The sequence below is a fragment of the Monopterus albus genome, unplaced genomic scaffold (assembly GCF_001952655.1).
Source record: "Monopterus albus unplaced genomic scaffold, M_albus_1.0 scaffold87.1, whole genome shotgun sequence".
Lineage (NCBI taxonomy): Eukaryota > Metazoa > Chordata > Actinopteri > Synbranchiformes > Synbranchidae > Monopterus > Monopterus albus.
In genome coordinates this window covers 1074937-1095038 of record NW_018127967.1, presented here as the reverse complement: position 1 = coordinate 1095038, position 20102 = coordinate 1074937, and the positions used below count along the sequence as shown (strand labels likewise).

The 20102-nt window shown below is 43.0% G+C and overlaps 1 protein-coding gene across 4 annotated transcripts in view; it reads right to left on the bottom strand.

Annotated features, from left to right (window-relative positions):
* Positions 1 to 3235: 3235 nt before the first annotated feature.
* Positions 3236 to 20102, bottom strand: part of zswim8 (zinc finger, SWIM-type containing 8) — a 51396-nt gene continuing 34529 nt past the window's right edge. The window contains exons 11-26 of one of the 4 annotated variants that reach the window (XM_020607541.1): positions 19512 to 19643; positions 18980 to 19159; positions 18136 to 18319; positions 17344 to 17451; positions 17060 to 17184; positions 12878 to 13196; positions 12518 to 12670; positions 12183 to 12405; positions 10804 to 11093; positions 10424 to 10647; positions 9664 to 10161; positions 8241 to 8436; positions 7909 to 8082; positions 7670 to 7789; positions 5659 to 5837; positions 3236 to 3805 (exon numbers count right to left, since the gene is read on the bottom strand). In XM_020607541.1, coding sequence (XP_020463197.1) covers positions 3602 to 3805; positions 5659 to 5837; positions 7670 to 7789; positions 7909 to 8082; positions 8241 to 8436; positions 9664 to 10161; positions 10424 to 10647; positions 10804 to 11093; positions 12183 to 12405; positions 12518 to 12670; positions 12878 to 13196; positions 17060 to 17184; positions 17344 to 17451; positions 18136 to 18319; positions 18980 to 19159; positions 19512 to 19643 — 3309 coding nt within the window. In that variant the 3' untranslated portion in view covers positions 3236 to 3601. The remainder of the gene's footprint in view (positions 3806 to 5658; positions 5838 to 7669; positions 7790 to 7908; positions 8083 to 8240; positions 8437 to 9663; positions 10162 to 10423; positions 10648 to 10803; positions 11094 to 12182; positions 12406 to 12517; positions 12671 to 12877; positions 13197 to 17059; positions 17185 to 17343; positions 17452 to 18135; positions 18320 to 18979; positions 19160 to 19511; positions 19644 to 20102) is intronic. The other 3 variants (XM_020607542.1, XM_020607543.1, XM_020607544.1) reach the window with 3 other exon arrangements.

The following is a 20102-nucleotide window of genomic DNA, read 5'->3' as shown; positions in this document are numbered from 1 at the left end:
CACCGACCATCCTCCAATGAAGGACAGCGTATTCCTTGCTAGTCGGGAAACATTTAAGGAGTGTCAGTGGAAATGTTGACACACTTCTTATCTTACCTAATATTAGTGGTGGAAAGTAACTAAGTACATTTACTCGAGTACTGTGTTTACAATGTTGAGGTACTGTATCTGTATTGTACGTGCGTATTTTCATTCTCTGCCACTTCATATTTTGACGGCACTATATTTTAGAGGCAAATACTGTACTTTTCACTACATGTATAACTTTGGTTACCAGTGACTTTGCAGAACCAGATTAATACAAATGTTACAGTACAGTAAAATCACAAGACTTTATTGATCTCTGGTGGAAAATTCAATTTGACTCTCACTTCATCATCTAATACAGACTGGCTTCTCTATCAGAACACTACTTTTAGTGCTTTGACATAGAGCTCTTCAATCAAAGCCCACTGAGCTTTTCAGGCACATACAGCCATACTACTGTCTATCTCAGTCTTTCTCAGCTGATACCTATATATTTACCTTTCAGTGGAATTAAGGTGGGGTCTTTGATTAATGGGCGATTCTTAGAATTATTGTCATCCGCAGAACATAGTTTTTAATAGTACAAACTATTAATAGTTTTTAATTACAGCATTGAGCCTTTTTGGACAAGTCTCAATCAGCTTTGCACATCTGCACATTTTTTAATTTGGTACATATGGATTAAATTAATGTGGAGCTGTTGTCGAAAACCAAAGCAGACAAAACAGAAAAGCCGCTTAGATAAAGACATGCAGGCCTGTCACAATCAGAATCTGCTCCTATTCTTCAGTGGCTTTGTTCACAGATTTAAAAAATATGTATTAACCAGCTAACTGATCTGTAAAATCATTCTTAATGTTCAAAACAAACATAACAAGGAGTACTTGCCTGACAAACATGATCTAACCTAACTACACCTTACTAACCTGCACCAAACTGATAGCTGTTTATTTATTAAAAACACATTTCTAGGATGAAATGTGGATAAATGACAACCAGATGTACATGTTGTGTACTGATGGGAGAAAAACAACAACAACAACAAACAAAAACAAAGTCTGGCCCTGACTGATGATCTGATAAAGATCCTGCTGCTCCCTCTTGTGGTCACTGCTGAGATGCTAGAGACAGCCTCAGGAGCAGCATGTGCTTTGACCTCACTAAGGAAAAGAAATGAGACGCCTCATTGAAACCCACACATCAGTCACAGCTAGTTAGTGTTTTGTATTCTCTTTATTAAGTAAACTCTACACTTTTAGTATTGCTTTTTTTCTCTTTTCACTCTAAATTAGAACATTTAGCAATCAGCACATATAGAACTTTTCAATCAAGCTACACTTTTTGAGGAATACAAAAATATCACAGTACATTTTCTACTAAGTTACCTTCACCTGTGAGGTCCAGAGCCAGTCAGAGAGGTGGTTCAGAACCACAGCAGCTACCTGGACAGAAATGGAACATCAGCATGTCTTGAAGTAACAGCACCACGGTCGTTTAGCTAACCATGCTGAACTAAGGGGCCATGAGTGTTTGGACTCATGCGCATCACACAGCTCAGCAAAGCAGGGCTTTCCAGAGCCAGACCACTGGGTTACAAGGTCATGGTCTGTGAAAGTGTGGACTAGGAGATGTAGCTGCACCGTCCAAGTGTGAGACAGAGGAATCACTGGAGAGGTATCATTAAATCACAGCTGCAGCCGTAGACATGGGAGCAGCACACTGAACTGCTGGGTACTACAGATCTCAAGGAATTCACACGTGTTCAGTGTCAGTGTTCAGGTTTTCTTTGTGTGAACTGAGGGGGGGGGGGGGGCAGAAAAATGAAGATAGAGTCTGTGTGCAATAATCTCATGCTAGCCTTTGGTAATGTACATTTGCCAAACCAACCTCATTTTCACTCTTGTAAAAACAAACAATACTCATGAATCATGAAGCATAGAGTTTGTATGGTTTCTTCAAGTTTGGTTTCAAGTGTGGCCAGAACAATTTGTCCTCATAACTGTCCCCTGTGAATGATCAGAGACAAAACACCCCTCAGAAGGGCTGTTCAGCTGTATGCTTTGGTTTAACACGAAGGAAACCAGGGAAAAACAAGGATGAGGTGTGATTAGTTCAGCAAATGTACAACTTCTTCATGTCCAATATGCTGCTTTCCTACAATTTTCAGAGGAACGTGTGAGACTGTCATTCACATGAGCTACTGCTGTCTATGCTTTTCAACTAGCCAGTCATCTGGATGCTGAAAAGAAGGGCAGGATATGGAATGTCAGTACCAAGTGTCCAAATCTGGTGGCAATGAATCCTTGCCATCTCGTCATGTAAACTCATTTTTGATCACTTGATGTAAATTCTAATTTTGGTTTTTGTTAAGTTTTTTGCTGAGATTTTGTACAATTGTTGTCTTTAGACAGCACTTCAGACTGAATTTGAAAAACTTGTCTTATTTTGTTAAATGTCAAATCATTTGTACAAAGCATTTTGTATTTAGCAAAAAGTGTACTGAAAAAGTGTTGGTTTTTTTTTTAGATTGGTTCTGAGAATCTGTAGAGCCACTAACAGGACAAAAGCAAAAAAGCACTCAGCTGTGTTGTGCACCAGAATTTCCTTGGAAAATTATTAATGTCGCCTTAAAATGATACCTGCTCTACTGACAAGTCATAACAAAACATCAGATCCAGATGTTCTAAGACTGAGTTAAAGTGAAGCTGGAGAGGTCCTTGTTGGCCCTGCTTGGCCCCGCTGTGGTTAGGTGGACTCTGGTTTTGGTCTGGAGCTGTGTTCAGGTCACTCCTCAGACAGGCTAAAATTTAAATATGGATCCCACACAACAGCACCTTTAACATTCTCTCATACTCTTCCCATTCTTCTCTGCATACACATCATATTCTATACAAAGTATCAAAAAAGATAAAACAAATACTGAAAAAGCCTCACTCATACTGACATCATCACTTCTCATATTAAACCTTTATGCCTTGCAGGTCTTCTTTTGCTCTCACACTGCGAACATTCAAATCCACAGTGAATGAGGCTGCACAGCACCGATCACTCTGGAAAGGAATGCTGCAGTATGAAAATGCTCTCACTCAGTGGTTTCATTCAAAACAAAACAAAACAATACTACAAAACACTGAAAATGAAGCGAGGATGAAAGATGGGCGCTCCCCATTAATGTGTTCAATTTGGGGGAAATGGAAGAAACGAGTTAGATGGAGAAAAGAAGGAGTACACTTTAATTCCACACTTACACAAACATGAACTATGATAAAACAAAAAGGAGTCAGTCAGTCAAGACCAGAGAAGAGCAGGGAGTGGACCTGGATTCTTCTCTGAGCGAGGCGTGGACAAACACTAATAAAGAGGTCTCTGTGGGTCAGGGGCACGGGAGCTGATTGTACTGCCCCGTGTGCTGTGTCTGCTGAATCCACATAGCAGGGAGCAGTGTCCCTGACAGAACACACAGCATGAATGTGGCCGGCTCAGTGCAGTGGCAGGTAGCGCTGCTGGGGGCTGGGTGGGCACTGGATGGGATTCCTTAGGCTCGGCCCAGAACTCCATCCCCCTGGGGTGCTGCTCATGGAGAGAAGGTTGCCATCTCCAGGGAGATACGCTGCCACAGCTCCTTAGTCTGCTTGCCTCTCTTCAGGTTCTGCAGCACATCGTTAAACTGCATCATACCTACAGGTGTCAAGCAGAAAGCACCTCGAGCGCTGCGGATGATGTTGACAAAGTCATCGTAGTCAGCGGGTGTTAGGTGGATGAGCCGGTGGTGGATGTACTGCAGAGACAGAAAGGGAGGGGTGATTCTCCAGGCAGCCTGCTTGGATATTGACAATGCAGAGATCGAAGAGCACTGAGACAGAGCAGCACTGCACGAGCCAATGAAGATGTATTACCAATGCCATTCAAGTGAGAGCTGTTCACTCTGCCCATACCCTCAAAGGCCACATTTACTTTCTCACACACCTCCTACTGAGCATGCCCGTAATTTATAAGTACTGCAGTCTTGGACCAAAGACACTGATTACATGGATCTTTCCCTTTCAAAACCAGCAGGACCAGTATGCACTGTTGTTTGTGTTGCTGATGATAGAGCACAGCAAAGTCCACTTGGGAAAATCTTTTTTTTTTTTTGCATGTTTCATAGAGAAAGCAAAGTTTGACTTATCACCTATTCAGCCCAACCACAGGTGACTCAGCTGATGGCATGTTGTATAAACCTGGATCATCCACTATCTACATGTGTATCCACGATACACCAAAAAAGTGCTGGACTACATCAGTTTTTGTGTGGACTATGTAACATCGTGGAAGCAAATACGTGAGTTTCCAAATAGGAAGCCTTGTATGACACATGAAGTACTACAATTAATTAAAGCTAGGGATGCAGCATACAGGTCTAGGGACACCAATGCCTACAGTACAGCCAGGACTGCTTTGAGGAAAGGCACCAAATCTGCCAAACTAGCATACAAAAGGCAAACTGAAGCCAAATTTAACTCTGCAAATCCCCAGCAGGTGTGGGAGGGCATCAAGGCAGTCACGCACTATAAGAAACCAACATCTCCCTCAGTGACCTGCTGTGCCACCTTGGCTGAGGAGCTAAATCTCTTCTACGCCCATTTTGATAGGGACAACACAGACCCTGCACTGCCTCCCCTTCCCTCTATCGACACTGCTCCAGTCCTGAGCACAGATGACTGCTGTGCCTCCATCCCAACTAATCTGATCATCAAATTTGCTGATGACACCACGGTGCTCGGGCTTATCAGCAACAACGATGAGTTAGCCTACAGAAGTGAAGTACAGTATCTGGCATCATGGTGTGAAAACCACAACTTTGCATTCAACATAAGAAAAAGCAAGGAAATGATTGTAAACTTCTGCAAAACAGGACAATCCATTCATACTCCACTCTCCATTGGGAGTGGAGAGACTCACAAACTAAGTTCCTGGGTGTGACTGTTACGGAGAACCTGTCCTGGGGCATTAACACTGCCTCATCTGTAGGAAGAGGCAACAGCATTTATTCTATTTGAGGAAACTGAAGAGTGCCAAAATCCCTCAGCAGCTCATGTCAAACTTCTACCACTGTGCTATTGGTAGTATATTGACCTATGCTTTCTTAGTGCAGTTCTCCAGCTGCACTAAGGCTGAGCAGTAGGCCCTCCAGAGGGTGGTGAAGACAGCGGGGAAAATCATTGGGACCAGTCTGCCAGAGATCAGCACCATTTACACCAACCGCTGCCTATGTAGTATGCATAACACCCTGCACATCACCTATTCCACCTGCTGCCCTCTGGGAGCAGATACAGGTCCATCCATGCCAGAAGCACCAGACTGGCCCACAGCCTCTATCCTCAGGCAGTGAGGCTACTAAACGTTTTGCTGTGCTAAATGGTACACAGGACATATTTTTGTACATATTTTCGATATTTGGGAGGCACTCTTGCTTTGCTATGCCAGTATTAAGATATCTCGCTGTGTTATTATGACAATGACAATAAAGTATTGAATTTGAATATCTGATATTTGCATGTTGATTATTTTGTAGAGAAAAGCACATTGCTGTTCGTCCACCTCCTTCATTATCAGTGAAGGTAGTGCCACGTGGGTGGAGATGTGCTGTACCTGTAGGTAGGCCTGTTGGCAGCGCTGGACGAGTTGGTGAAAAGCAGGTGTTCGGAGGTGAGCGTGGATGTGGGCGGGGTTCAGCCTCTGCAGAGCCTCCATGATGATCTCCTGCAGGACAAATGGACTGAGGACACCTTTTGCTGCACCGACACAGAACTGGTACACGTAGTTGACTCCTGAGAGGATGGACAATGAGAGAGAGAGAGAGGAGAAAGAAGGGGAGTTTATTTGTAGATAGGAAAAAAGGAAGTGGTGGTTAAAAAGGTGCAGGCAGTTCTAATTCTGTCTCAACTTAGAGTGAACTTTAAGCAACATCCCTAAGTTTCACATAGATACAGTGTATGATGATATATGAAGAAAATACAATGAAAACGCACCCACAGACACACATTCCTGTCAAACTCATTGACATAATGCACTCTCTAACCCCAAACTGATTCTACCCTGAAACCTAAAACCTAAAAGTCTCCAGCCACACCAGTGGCTCTGTGAGACTTGCCTTAAAGCGGAGGGACCTTGTAAAGCCCCTTTCAGTAATGACACCTAGGAATTTGCAGGTTACATGTAGCTATGAAGCAGTTGTTGTTTTGGTGTTCAGGCACAGAGCTGCTGTATGCAAAATTCCCAGCAAGACTTTTCAAACATTAGCAGGACCTAGCTGGGTACAGCCACAACATTCACGTAATATCCAAAGGCATGACATACTGTATGCGCAGAGGGTGAGTAGTCGTTTTCATTTCCCTGTCAGCCCAGTTTCCAGCCATTCACTGTTAGCTCATGCTGCTAAGCTGTATCCTCTCTGTACCCGTTCAAAATGAACTTTGTACTAGCTAACGTTAAGTTGTTTTTATCTTTATGCCCAAATTTCACTGCCTGTTTGAAATATACACCACAAGAGAGAGAGACAGAGAGGTGGGCTATACAGTGAATGAAGGGAGGGAGCTGCATTACCAAGAACAAAGCAGTGAAACAGAGAAAACTTTGGTGTGCTGTAGTACTGCTGTCATCTTGACAGTGTCCTTACCGACAACTTGACCACTTCAATTCAGACACATTGCCAGTTAGAGCGCAGCCAGCTATGTGACTAGGTCCGACCAGGCAAAATTGCCAGTAACACTTTGCCGGCTTCGCGACTCAGGGCTTTGTTCAGATGAGAGGTCTAGACGTGAAGTAGCCAGCAAATTCCTGGCTAGGAGTGCATGTCTACAAAAGGCTTAATACTGGAAAGGCAACACATAGAGACCGTTTCCACCACTCTGCACTGATTTTCAGTTCTTGATAGTCATCGAGGAACACACTCCTTACAACCCAGTAAACACTGTTGATAACACAGAGTTCTGGCAGTAGACGAGTCTGTAAATCTCATGAGATTACACTAATTCTTGTCTGCCCTTGTACCAAAACAAATATGAATGCAACTGGCTTGCACTGTTTACATCTAGGCCATGGTTTACAGTTCAGTTTGCACAGAAAAGGACAAAAATGAAGAAAGAGGCATCAAGTGTGTTTGAGATTCTAGATGGAGAGGAGTTGGACAATCCAACGTATAGTTACAGAGGGAACTGAAACACATCAGTCCTGCTGTGGTCTATCTTTGATATAATGTTGTAGAAGTATTTGTTCTCCCACAAAGCCATTCTTGAATCTTTACCTTCATCTTTTATTTATTTAGCAATACGTCTCCATCAGTGAAATGTTAATGATGTCAGCAGTCGCCAAGGTCACTCCGAAATATTAAGCGCATTTAAAAAGGAAAAAACTGCTGTGGGAACAGTTTAAGGCTTAAGATTAGAATCTTCAAATGGTATGCACTACACACTTTTATCTGTTGACTGTCAACAATGACCAACCCAAACTGGTCTGATCAGTCATCCTGTCCTAATCTCGTAAGGCCTCTGCCTTTTGTTCACGGAGCATCCTTATGACCATTTAACTAACCAAAAAGTAACTGCATCTGCCACCCAAGTTATGCCTCCATTGTTGTTTATTCATTCATGTGCAGGCTCACCTAGCCTAGCAGCCAGACCCAGCAGCCATTTAACATCCTCGGTGTAAGGTGGGCTCCTGGAGAAGTTGTTGGGGTGGTCATTGTGTGCCCTCCTGCCCAGCATCTCCAGTGCCAGCATGCCTTCAAACAAAACAACAACAGAGATCACATTAACTCAGTTAATGTAGAGTTAAGTCACTTAAACTGTACTATATGCACAGTGGTTAAAGGAGAATAAAATTGTAGGGCAAACTTCTCACCAACTCTGTAGGCAGAGTGCAGATAGTGTAGGCCCTGCTGACTGATTGGCTGGCTGTGCTGCTCATCCTCTGCTGCGAAAGGAGTGCTGACCAATGAGCCAGGCTGAGAGGAGAGGGAGGGCAGAGATGCTCCCTGGATGGCCTGGATGGTGGGGCCTGCGTGCACACTGCCAACTGTAGCACATGACAAATCCTACTTTTTAGCATTGATCAATGCAGATTAACTCATTCCATGGTGCTATAACATTCATTTATGTATAGTATCTAAACGAGGCCAAATTTAGGAGAACTCTGATAATCGTTTGGTTTACAATCAGATGAAAGATACACACCCAGTATGTAGTTCTGACCTGCTACGGTGGTGCTGAGGGGCAGTCCTGTCTCAGTGTGGTAGGGGTGGACGGCAATCTGAGTCATGGATGGTACGGGGACACCTGGGAACGTGACAGCCGTGGCTGCCATAGGGGGCTGGGGGCCAGCGGCCACAGAGAACGGGTACTGGGCTCCGATGAAGGCTGGGTGCATTCCCTAGGTCAGTAAACACACAAACAAAGGTACAGACAGTTTGGCTGACTGCCATTGTGAAAATATTTGTGTAGCACAAAAATATTTGTTTTAAAACAGCAAAATATATAAAGATGTATTTGTATATGCCTTAGAATAAGCTGCCCATGACCTGTCTACATGATGAATTGTTAATCAGCAAGGAGGTAGAGGGGGGTCAATCCCCTAACCAGAGGACTGGTGGTTCGATCCCCAGCTACTCCAGTTCACATGTCGAAGTGTCTAAACCCTGGTGTGTGAATGGGAGAGAGCTTGTGTGTGCAAATGGGTGAAAGTGAAATAGTATAAAGTGCTTTGAGTGCACATCAGTTTGTAAAAAAGTGCTATAAAAAACCATTTATCATTTATATCACTAAGAACCAATGGGCTGTTAGGCTCCAGGACTGTGCTAGGTGTGGTCAATTGGTAATCCCACCCTGAGTATCAAAGCATTTGGCAGCAATCACAGTTATTATACATAATATTAGTTACAAGTAAATGAATTGGGTCTCAGAAACATAAAAACACATGAAAGACACGACCACCATTACAAAAATCCTCTATCATACACAGAACCTCAGAAGAATAATGTATCTTAAAATACGTGTCCATGCAGATTCTGTCATCCAGGTCATAGTAAGTTGAAAAGATGTAAAAAAAAAAATGGACTTGGTTTTAGGTGAATGAGAGGTGAAACGTCTTCAACCTAAAACTAAGTCCATTTGATTTTTTTCGATGTTTTTTTTTTCAGCTTAAAATACATGGCAGCCCTCACATACAGTATATTATACAAATACCCTAAAGGTACTCCAGAGGACTCCTGTGCCAAACAATCCTCTAAAAATACCCCGTAAAAAAAATAACAGTACCACTGGGCTACGCTGGATCTGATCTTGAATGGCACTTCCATGATCAGCTTTTCTAGTATTTAAAGCTCTTCTCGCTTTACCCATATTTGTTTAATGCTTTCCTCCAAACCGTTGTTCTTTAATTTGTTCTAACGCGCGCTTGGCTCAGTAAATTTCAAAACTGGAGTTTTGAAATTTGGTTAGACAAATCAGGTTATGAACGCTGCTTGCAACTCAGTGCCAGTTCTGCTGCCTCCCAAACCATGTTGAAATATGTGAAGACAAATTGTACATTCCAACTGTGAACACACTATTTCTTAATAAAACCAAAAATCCCAGTGATTATATAAAGAGGAGTTCTGACCTGTGGGTATGCAGCCCCAGTCACAGGAAAGACGGTGGGCCGGGGGACGTGCTGCAACGGGTGTCCCAGGTACTGAGGGGTGCAGACGGTGGGGAGATGGGCCTGGATTGTGGTGTAGGGATGGAGGCCCTGGCTGTGGGGATGAGCCATGGCCTGCCCAGGCATGGCATGGGACTGGTAGATGGTGGAGCCCACAGAGATGACAGGTACAACGGCTGCTGCAGTGACTGAGGCTGTCACTGTTGCCACCCCTGGAGACTCCATGTTGACTCCACTGTCAACAACACCACAGCTGGATTCTGGGGGCCTCCTGCCTGAACCACCATTGGCCCCACAGCGCCCAGAGGTCTCCCTCTGCTGACTTGAGCCCCCACCCACTGACTGCTCATACAACCAGTACCACTGGTGGGCCACCTCAAACAGAACCTCAGGGTACACACCTCCCCCCTTAGCTGCTTCCTCTACTGCCATGCAGGCCTTCTCCAACATCACATTGTCCTAGGGAAGAGAATGTAGGATGAGAGAAAAAGAGATCACTATGGATGACTTATTTACTACAACAGATGGCATACGGTCACTGGTTTCTTTAATGGTTGGTTTCAGAGAGCTAACTTTAACAAGTGTCTGTGGGCAACAGATATCAGCTGTAATTTAGATTTTGTCACTGCAACTTCATCAAAACATCACCAATCAGAAATTACCCAAAAGATTAAGATAACTATTAATATTAATCTTTACTGTAAACCCATCACCACAGTACCTGCTCTTTGCACTGCACTAGAGCTCTCTGGATTTCATTGGGATTGAGGGCATGGGCATGAGGCAGGCAGCTCAGTGCCAGTTCTGCTGCTGCACGAACCATGTTGGGGTCCCTGGCCCGTGACGCTCGGTCTGCGAGGGATGCCACCTCTGGAGGGGTGAGGTGACCATCCCAACACTCCACCAATATGTTGAGGGCAGCACTGCCAATCTCCATGGCCTGGCCTAAGGGATGGTGAGAAGATAGAGTAAGTAGTCAGAAAGGAAAGTTGGTGAATAGGTGGAGGCAGGAAAACAAAGAAAGGAAACACTGGGTTAGAAAATGTGGGTGTCCATGTTTCTGTCCAACTCTTCCTCTTTCCCACAAACACTCCGCCTCACCAGTGATCCAAGACACATGGGAGGAGTAGGTCCTGGACAGCCAGTTGGGTGAGACAAAGTTGTGGAGACCAAGGGCATAAAGGCCAATCTCAAAGGCACACAGGTGCAGGTTTCTGTGGGGCCCCTGGTGGCCCCCACTGGCTGAGGGCTGGGTGAAAATGGAAGTGGAGGAGTTTCCTCCAGCTTTGATCAGCACTGTCTTGGCCAGCTCAAAGTAAAAGTGGGCTGCTGCTTCTGATGGTTGGTTGGGCACGTGGGGGGCGTGGCACTCTGGACGTCGCCCTTTGTACCTGAACACAGGTGAATCATACAACATGTTAATTAGAATTTAGTTGTTCAGAATAAACTCACATCTACTATAAATCAGGCTCATTTCCTGGTTTAAGCCTGCTAAACACAAACTAATCTTTTCAGATGGGCCTCCTCCTACTCAGGCTTTTCCCCCCCAACTTAGCTTTGGCTAATCTCTGATCTATGTTTATTGCTGACTATAACATTCCCTGAGGTCTTATTTGTGTTGTATGTCTCTCTGCGTTTGTATTTTCTGCTGTACTCATTTTTGTAAAATAATGTCTCTCTTTTGGCAGATAAAAAAAGCACTACTATCATAAATTCTTCTCCAATCAACTATCAGGTACCTAAGTGGACATCAAATTCAACTATTTGTTGAAAGCATTAATGCTGCAGGCAGCCAGTCTGAAGGGTATTTAAAATCATTTCCATCATATGGCAACCGTCATGCCACTTGCTAAATGACAAGATTGAAGAAAAAAAGGTAATCAGTTATTTCATTGTTCGCCCCTGCTTTCACCCCATAAGCAAGCTATAGTCACATTCATCTGTTTTCAACCTCTATTTTACACCACACAGTTTACAGAAGTAATTCAAGGGCAAGGGACAGCGCAGCCATACAGTAAGCTGGCATCTGTGCAGTGAGCTTATCTGGTTGTGTGCTATTTTGATGCTAAATGATTACATATTCATGCTGAAAGCTTAGTAGGTTTTGTTGTGATTTTAGTCTGTTTAGCCTTTGCCTGTGGACTATGCCTCCCTCATTGGAAACACAGCCGCTTTCTCTCTCTCTTCTTTCCACTCTCTCACTAACATTTAGAACTGGCATTTTCATGTGAAGATCTACCCACAGGCTGGAGTTATAAATGCAAATCTCTGGCACTGGATCAGATTCTCTTTGTTGTTCTTGTCCTGTTTTTCCACGGAGCCTCAGAAGCTCATCCTCTTGTCCATGCCACACACACACATGCCGCCATCTTGGCTAGCACCATTTTGACACACCCCCCATCAAAACCTGCATTAATATGTAACCTATTAGCAAACAACTCTGGTTTTGAACTGGTTTTGTATAGGGTTAATGTGTTTACCTGCTGGTGTCAGTGCTCTTGGCTCTGGCCCCACCCCCTGCCCTGCGAGAGCCACTGGAGGAGGATGAGCCCAGTGAATCAGATGATGAACTGCTGATGCTGTCACTGTCCTGGCCCCGCCCCCAAGATGTTGCTGCCCAGCTACCTCGTAGTGGCCTGCGGCTGAGGGTGGGAGAACTGTCTGAGGTCGTCTCTGGAGCACTGCTGTCGATACTCGCCATGCCTGATAAACCATGCAAATCATGCTTTGCATCACTGTTGGCTCATTTCTGATGTGAAGCCATGTATATACAGTATGTGTGTGTGTGTGTAGACATTATTGCCAAACTGCATACCAGTGTGTTTCTTCTTCTGCCGGACAGGTGAGCCCCAGCAGCGCTGGCTGTATCCACAGCGTGCCCCCAGCGCCAGCCGACTGGGCACTGTGGCCTCCAGCTTAAACGGAGCCATTTCATTCTGCTGGTCACTTGATGCAGGGCCATCTGACACTGCAAGGGCAGAAAATGAAAAAAGGTATTTCTGTATCAAAGAATACTAACTACCTGTATAATTTCAACTTATCAGTTAACATGCAACATAGGAAACCTGATTACCATAGACTGAAACGGTCTATTTATATAACTATTTTTAAACACAAATAGAGCTGTGCATGCTCTATTAGACATGGCGCTCAGAGAGGGGGTGGGGGTTCTCACCATGTTCCCGGGTCTCAGTAGAACTCTCCCCTGCTGTACTGTTTTGCACTGGGTTCAGTTCAGTCTGAGCCACCACTTCCCCAGGCAGTGCCACAGCAGAGGAAGAGCTGGTGGACGAGGCTGCCGCCGTGGCTGCTGAAGAAGTTGAAGGGGCATGTTTGGAGACACCCCCTGTGGCCCCACTCACTCCACTGTGGCTGGCAGCAGTATGTTTGGACGGGCTGCGCTGGCTACCAGCTGCTGGCTTGCTGGAGTAGAAGGAGCTCAGAGTCTGGGGCTTGTGAGTCTGACTCTCCCTGTCCAACAACTTATCCAGTATCTGAGAATAGCACAACATGGAAAGGGACATACAGGAAGGAGAGGACACAGGGAGTGAGAATGGGAGATGAAGACAGAAGAAAGGGAGAAAGAAGTGTAAAGTCCCTTTCAGACATGGACTCTTCTTCATTAATCTGACAGCATCTGAAAGTATCAGCTTCATGTCCTAATAAACACCTTGGTCACTTTTCCGTAAAAAAGCTGCAATGGCAATCTCACTCAGGTGAACCTAGCAACATTTAATGATCACTTTCAAAATGACACAAATGTGAACTGCATCCAGTCACATTAAGTGACAAGCACACACAAGATTATGGCATACTAACGTAGCAGATTGTTAATACAGCAGGCCTGTCAGTCCAGGTGCCTGCACATCTCCTGTGTGTCTTTGAGGTGCTCAGCTCATTAAAACCATGACTGTTTTGGAGAATATCAAACACCAATTAAATGAGGAAAAAATTCTCCTGGAACACTCAGGTTTGTCTGCCATGTTACAGTAAGAAACCGCTGGCTTCATACATTATAGGTCATTTGATGAACTGTCTGATCTTGCACATACAGTATTGTTCAAAATAATAGCAGTACAATGTGACTAACCAGAATAATCCAGGTTTTTAGTATATTTTTTATTGCTACATGGCAAACAAGTTACCAGTAGGTGCAGTAGATTCTCAGAAAGCAAACAAGACCCAGCATTCATGATATGCACGCTCTTAAGGCTGTGCAATTGGGCAATTAGTTGAAAGGGGTGTGTTCAAAAAAATAGCAGTGTGGCATTCAATCAGTGAGGTCATCAATTTTGTGAAATAACAGGTGTGAATCAGGTGGCCCCTATTTAAGGATGAAGCCAGCACTTGTTAAACATGCATTTGAAAGCCTGAGGAAAATGCGTCGTTCAAGACATTGTTCAGAAGAACAGCGTACTTTGATTAAAAAGTTGATTGGAGAGGGGAAAACCTATAAAGAGGTGCAAAAAATTTATAGGCTGTTCAGCTAAAATGATCTCCAATGCCTTAAAATGGAGAGCAAAACCAGAAAGACGTGGAAGAAAACGGAAGACAACCATCAAAATGGATCGAAGAATAACCAGAATGGCAAAGGCCCAGCCAATGATCAAAGACAGTCTGGAGTTACCTGCAAGTACTGTAACAGTTAGAAAATGTCTGTGTGAAGCTAATCTATTTTCAAGAATCCCCCGCAAAGTCCCTCTGTTAATAAGTCATAAATCAATGTTCATATGCGGTGACTTCAATATAGATCTGTTAAATCCAAACAAGCACACAGGAACTGAGGAGTTTATTAACACATTATACAGATGTAGTCTATATCCAAAGATTACAAAACCAAGTAGAGTAACAACTCAGCATGCTACAGTAATAGATCGTCTCACAAACTGTCTGTGGCCCTTGGACCCAAAAAGAACAATTTTACTCTCATCAGTCCACAAAATGTTTCTCCATTTCTCTTTAGGCCAGTTGATGTGTTCTTTGGCAAATTGTAACCTCTTCTGCACGTGCCTTTTTTTTTAACAGAGGGACTTTGCGGGGGATTCTTGAAAATAGATTAGCTTCACACAGATGTCTTCTAACTGTCACAGTACTTACAGGTAACTCCAGACTGTCTTTGATCATCCTGGAGCTGATCATTGGCTGGGCCTTTGCCATTCTGGTTATTCTTCGATCCCTTTTGATGGTTGTTTTCCGTTTTCTTCCACGTCTCTCTGGTTTTGCTCTCCATTTTAAGGCATTGGAGATCATTTTAGCTGAACAGCCTATAATTTTTTGCACCTCTTTATAGGTTTTCCCCTCTCCAATCAACTTTTTAATCAAAGTACGCTGTTCTTCTGAACAATGTCTTGAACGACCCATTTTCCTCAGGCTTTCAAATGCATGTTCAACAAGTGCTGGCTTCATCCTTAAATAGGGGCCACCTGATTCACACCTGTTATTTCACAAAATTGATGACCTCACTGATTGAATGCCACACTGCTATTTTTTTGAACACACCCCTTTCAACTAATTGCCCAATTGCACAGCCTTAAGAGCGTGCATATCATGAATGCTGGGTCTTTTTTGCTTTCTGAGAATCTACTGCACCTACTGGTAACTTGTTTGCCATGTAGCCATAAAAAATATACTAAAAACCTGGATTATTCTGGTTAGTCACATTGTACTGCTATTATTTTGAACAATACTGTATGACAAATATTCCATGTGCACTGTGGCTCTCCCAAGCTCCTGAGTATGTCTGAATATGTAAAAGTGATCTATGTCTTAATGACAGAAAGCCATCGCTTTAACATACTGATGAAGGCAGCAACATTATGTATCCCATGTCTGAAAATGGCTTGAAAGAGCTGGTATTATATCCCACTTTGACATATTTTTAGAAACACTGAATGTATTTTAAACATTTTAAAATGTTCGTGACATTTTATTCATTTATATTGTTTAGATTTCTCCAAGTCCATTTTTACACACAGTCTAGATTCCCCTCTGTCCTCTCGCAAATCGTTTCAGAAATCATTCACATAAAATGTACATTATTCATGAGCACCTACTCTGGTTGGCTGGAGGTGATGACTTGTTCAGCCCCAGTCAATCAGAATAAGACGCAATGAATAATGCCAGTGTTCTTACAGCCAATCTTTACCTTGTGTAATGGCTGCAGCTGGAAAAGCAGGACATTATATATCTGGACAAAGAGGTTTGGTGTGGGGGCAATGTCCCTCACTGTGGGGGTGGAGGGCTCTGCCTGAACACTTATCTCCTCATCTGTCACTCTCTGAGCTCTTTTGTCCATCCCTAATTCATGTTCCCTCTCTCTATATGGAGGTGAACAAATGCTTTATAATTATATGGAGTAATATAGGCTAATTGTTTTTCAGTGACAGTTGATAGGTATTTTTAGTGGATGCTAAGTCCTCAGCAGTTTGCTGGTCTCTCGTGCTTCACTCAGCAACATAGATAGCCTGCCTGAAAGCGAGACGTGAAACATCTTGTTTGGTCTCTATCAGCTCTTTGTTTACTAAATGCTTAGCAAAGTTCACCAACTAGTCAGCCACTTCATCTGCGGTTTGGTGCTGGGGAGGTAGAGTACAGTGAAGCCCACTGTACAGAGTCTTTTCCAGTGAAAACAGCTGCTTCCTACAGCTCAGTACCAGACTGATGGGAGCTGGGACATGGACCCAAAAAAGTCATTTGGGCTCTAAAACCAAAACAGTGAGCTGAAACTGAAATGGGTTGTTGAGCTGAGGGACACTGCAGACATGGTGATAATTATCTGAGGTTGTTCATATGAGTAACCAGTTTTATATTATATACAATCAGTGAGATTTTGGGGGCTTTGAAGTTTTGGTAATAATAACTGGTGGATATTCAAATATTGGCCAATCACAGAATCCTGTGGCTCCTTTTTCCCCCTCTGCCTGGCTTACAAATGTAATAATCTGTTTTACATCAAGTTATTGTATTTTTCTATGTCTTGAATATGTGGGAAATATCCCACATAGTTACTGATATGTATAAGACATATCCAGTTGCTGTTAACGTGCATTTGATAAGGTACCCTTTGACTTGATGTTAATGTGCATTAGAAAATTTACAGTTAATGTGTTTTTCAAGATGCTTCTAGTGCTTAAAAAGTAAAAAGTGGTTAATAGTAGGCCTAAGTCTTGTTTAATTTGGAGAGGTAATGACTAGAAGGCTCTGTGTGCAGTATAAAGTCCTCCTCATACCATGAGCCGATGGTTAAGGGGTTACACAAGAGCAAATTTAATACTTACCAGTCATACCTGGAAAAAAAGAACAAAAAAAGTTGCCATTTTCTTGTTACATGGTCAGAAAGATCAGTAGTGATGGTTACCTTCTTTAGTTTGCTCTGGTCATCCTTATAGGTGATCATGAGAGCCAGAGCCAGGTCACCCTTCACCCGTCTGGTTCCTTCACACAGCAGAGGATGCTCTGCTTCACTGACTGTGGTCTTCATACCTGCAGACACACACAGGATGGGGACAATAAGGCTTAATGGACAGTACAGCAATAGAGGGATGTAAGAGAAATGGTGAAGAGAGAAAGAAATATATTGAGAAACAAACAGTAAGAGGATCTCATCCAGACAGTAAGGAAACAGAACAAGAATAAATTTACCAAGAGCAGCAACAGCAGCCTCAAAGCCAAGCTCCTCATCGCCAGGCATCTCGTTGTTACGGTTACGGCTCGGTGGACGGGACCCCGTTGGGGACACAACTGCACAAACAATATGATGAAAAGTGAAAGGGATTTTAATTCTTGAGGTCTTAAAGTAACAGTATAAATTTTCCAGCCATTCTGAGTATATCCCAAATAAAAGTTAGTGACTAATATACATCAAGTTTTACATGGCAAAAATGTTTTAATTAAAAAAAAGCAATTTAAGAAAATCTTTTTAATTCAGGATGATTCAATCTCATTTTATAGTATCAAAATATAAATAATCTGTCATTTGTATTTATATAAACTGCAAGGGCAGAAAATGAAAAAAGGTATTTCTGTATCAAAGAATACTAACTACCTGTATAATTTCAACTTATCAGTTAACATGCAACATAGGAAACCTGATTACCATAGACTGAAACGGTCTATTTATATAACTATTTTTAAACACAAATAGAGCTGTGCATGCTCTATTAGACATGGCGCTCAGAGAGGGGGTGGGGGTTAAACTTATTATAAACTTATTTAGGACGTTGACTGGTCTAGTGGTTATGACATATACCACATATCCACACTATCACTGGTCTGACATATATTTGACAAGAAGCAGCTGCGCTGCTTTGATTTATATCCTCAAACATCTGGGTTTTGCTTATTTCAAAAGGAAAAAAAAATCTAAATCTCAAAATGTTATTATTAGATTTAAAAATGTTGAACTCCAAAGACCAAACAGTAACTGGTGCTTACCTGGGGTACACAGTACATCAAAGATGAAACTGGCCAACATAAGTGGCAGCACAGGTCTGTAATCACAGAAGTTCCCATCTCTGAGCTGCTCAGCTCTCTCTCTGATGGCTGACATCTCCACCAGACCCAGGGGAATCTTCTTCAACAGAGCCACCACCTCTGATTCCTGGTAGGCCAGCTTCACCTAATCAGCCCATAAACACGCATAACATTCATGCCCCCCATTCTCTAAACACATATTGTCATTTAGATACACTATATGTATTAGACAAACATGGAGTTTCTATACTAATAAAAATGATAACTCTGTCTAAGCACATTTACAGGATTTGGCAGAAACTCCAAATCAGAGTGACATACAGAGATACCATACTTTCCGGACTATAAGCCTCTACTTTTGTCGCTTCATGCACACACCCTCATCATGGACAACACACAACGAAATGCATATGATGCCGCTTCAAGTTACAGGCGATCGATCTGGCTGTCGAAATATCTCGTTACAACGTGGACACCTGCAGCTATGTATAACATGTTTATTCGCCTTACATTTAGTGGCTGCGGCTTATAGTACGGAAATTACGGTAATTTCTTTTGATCAATCCTCACAGTCAGTGAGAAAAGCAACTGTCTGGCCACTTAGATCACCAAACAGGATTTGAATATTTGTTTTAAGTCAAACATTGGTGTTCTGGTGGTTAAGGAGTCAATCATAACCTACAGCTGTTTGTGTCTAGCTAGGAACCTTTGTCCCATATACACCACCTTTTGGAGATGTGTAGCTGTGTCCCTGTGCCTACCGAGTGCGTGTGTGTGTGTGTGTACTTGTGTGAGAGTGAGAGACCTCTAAAGCTTTGGTTGATGCCGGTGGTCTCTGGAGCTCTAGGGAGAACATGCCAGTGCTGAAGGCCAAGTTGTGGAGCTCCAGCCGTTCACTGAGAACTGTGAGGAGGAAGGCAGCTTTGGACAGCGTGTTAGTGGCTACCTGCGTCTGACGGCTGGTTGACACCTTGTTCTTCTTACCCTAAATCCAACAACCAGGGAAACAACAAAGGTTTCGGGGCATGAATCAAAACTTTACTTCTAACAAGCAGAGTCACACATGAAATTTCTTAATTTGAGTTTTAAAGAACTTAATTCTCCTATTTGTTGCTCATTGACAAATCGGCAGAGTAAAAATGCCAATTTATAACAACAGATATTTTAAGAATCTGGTGGCTTTCCATCATAAGCAAAACCTCAGCATTCCACCACACAGTTTGAGATGCTGACTGATGAGTTTGGAAGAATGAGACTTTAGAACAGCAGGCAAGAAGAGAAGACAAATGTCATAATAGAACATGTTCCAGGCTGCTTGGCCTTGTGACTTTATCTACCTTAGTTTGTGGCTGCTCCACTTTCAGGTCTGGAGGGTTGGCTAACAGGTCTTCGGCTAGCTCCACAGCCAGCCGACATGCCTCATTGCTGTAGCCATGAGCATGGAGGGCCTCGGCACACGCAAACAGTACCTGCACTCATACATGCACACACAGTATTCAGGTCAGTAGGAAGAGCAGTGAGGTTTTACATCTGTGCTGCTGAGTGGGGAAGTATTTCTGTCCAGTAGCATTAGAGCCAGTAAGGTATAAACACAAGTGAAAATTAAAAACATTATGACAGTCGATGTACAGTAAACAAAGTAGTCTAGTCTGCAGTGGTCAAAACAGCACCGTCCTTTTGACTGAAGGGCTTTAACATGCTATATAGGGGATGAACAATGATGGATGTTGGTGCACTCTGGCTGCCCATTGGTGTGATGAATCCTATCTGCAACTAAATACAACAAAAACTAAAGATATGCTCATAGATTTTAGGAGGAAACCTCATAGGCACGAAGTCACTTTAATTAAGGGGCAGACTATTGAATATGTGCAAACATACAAATATCTGGGGACGATCATTGACAGCAAATTGAGTTTTGAGGAGAA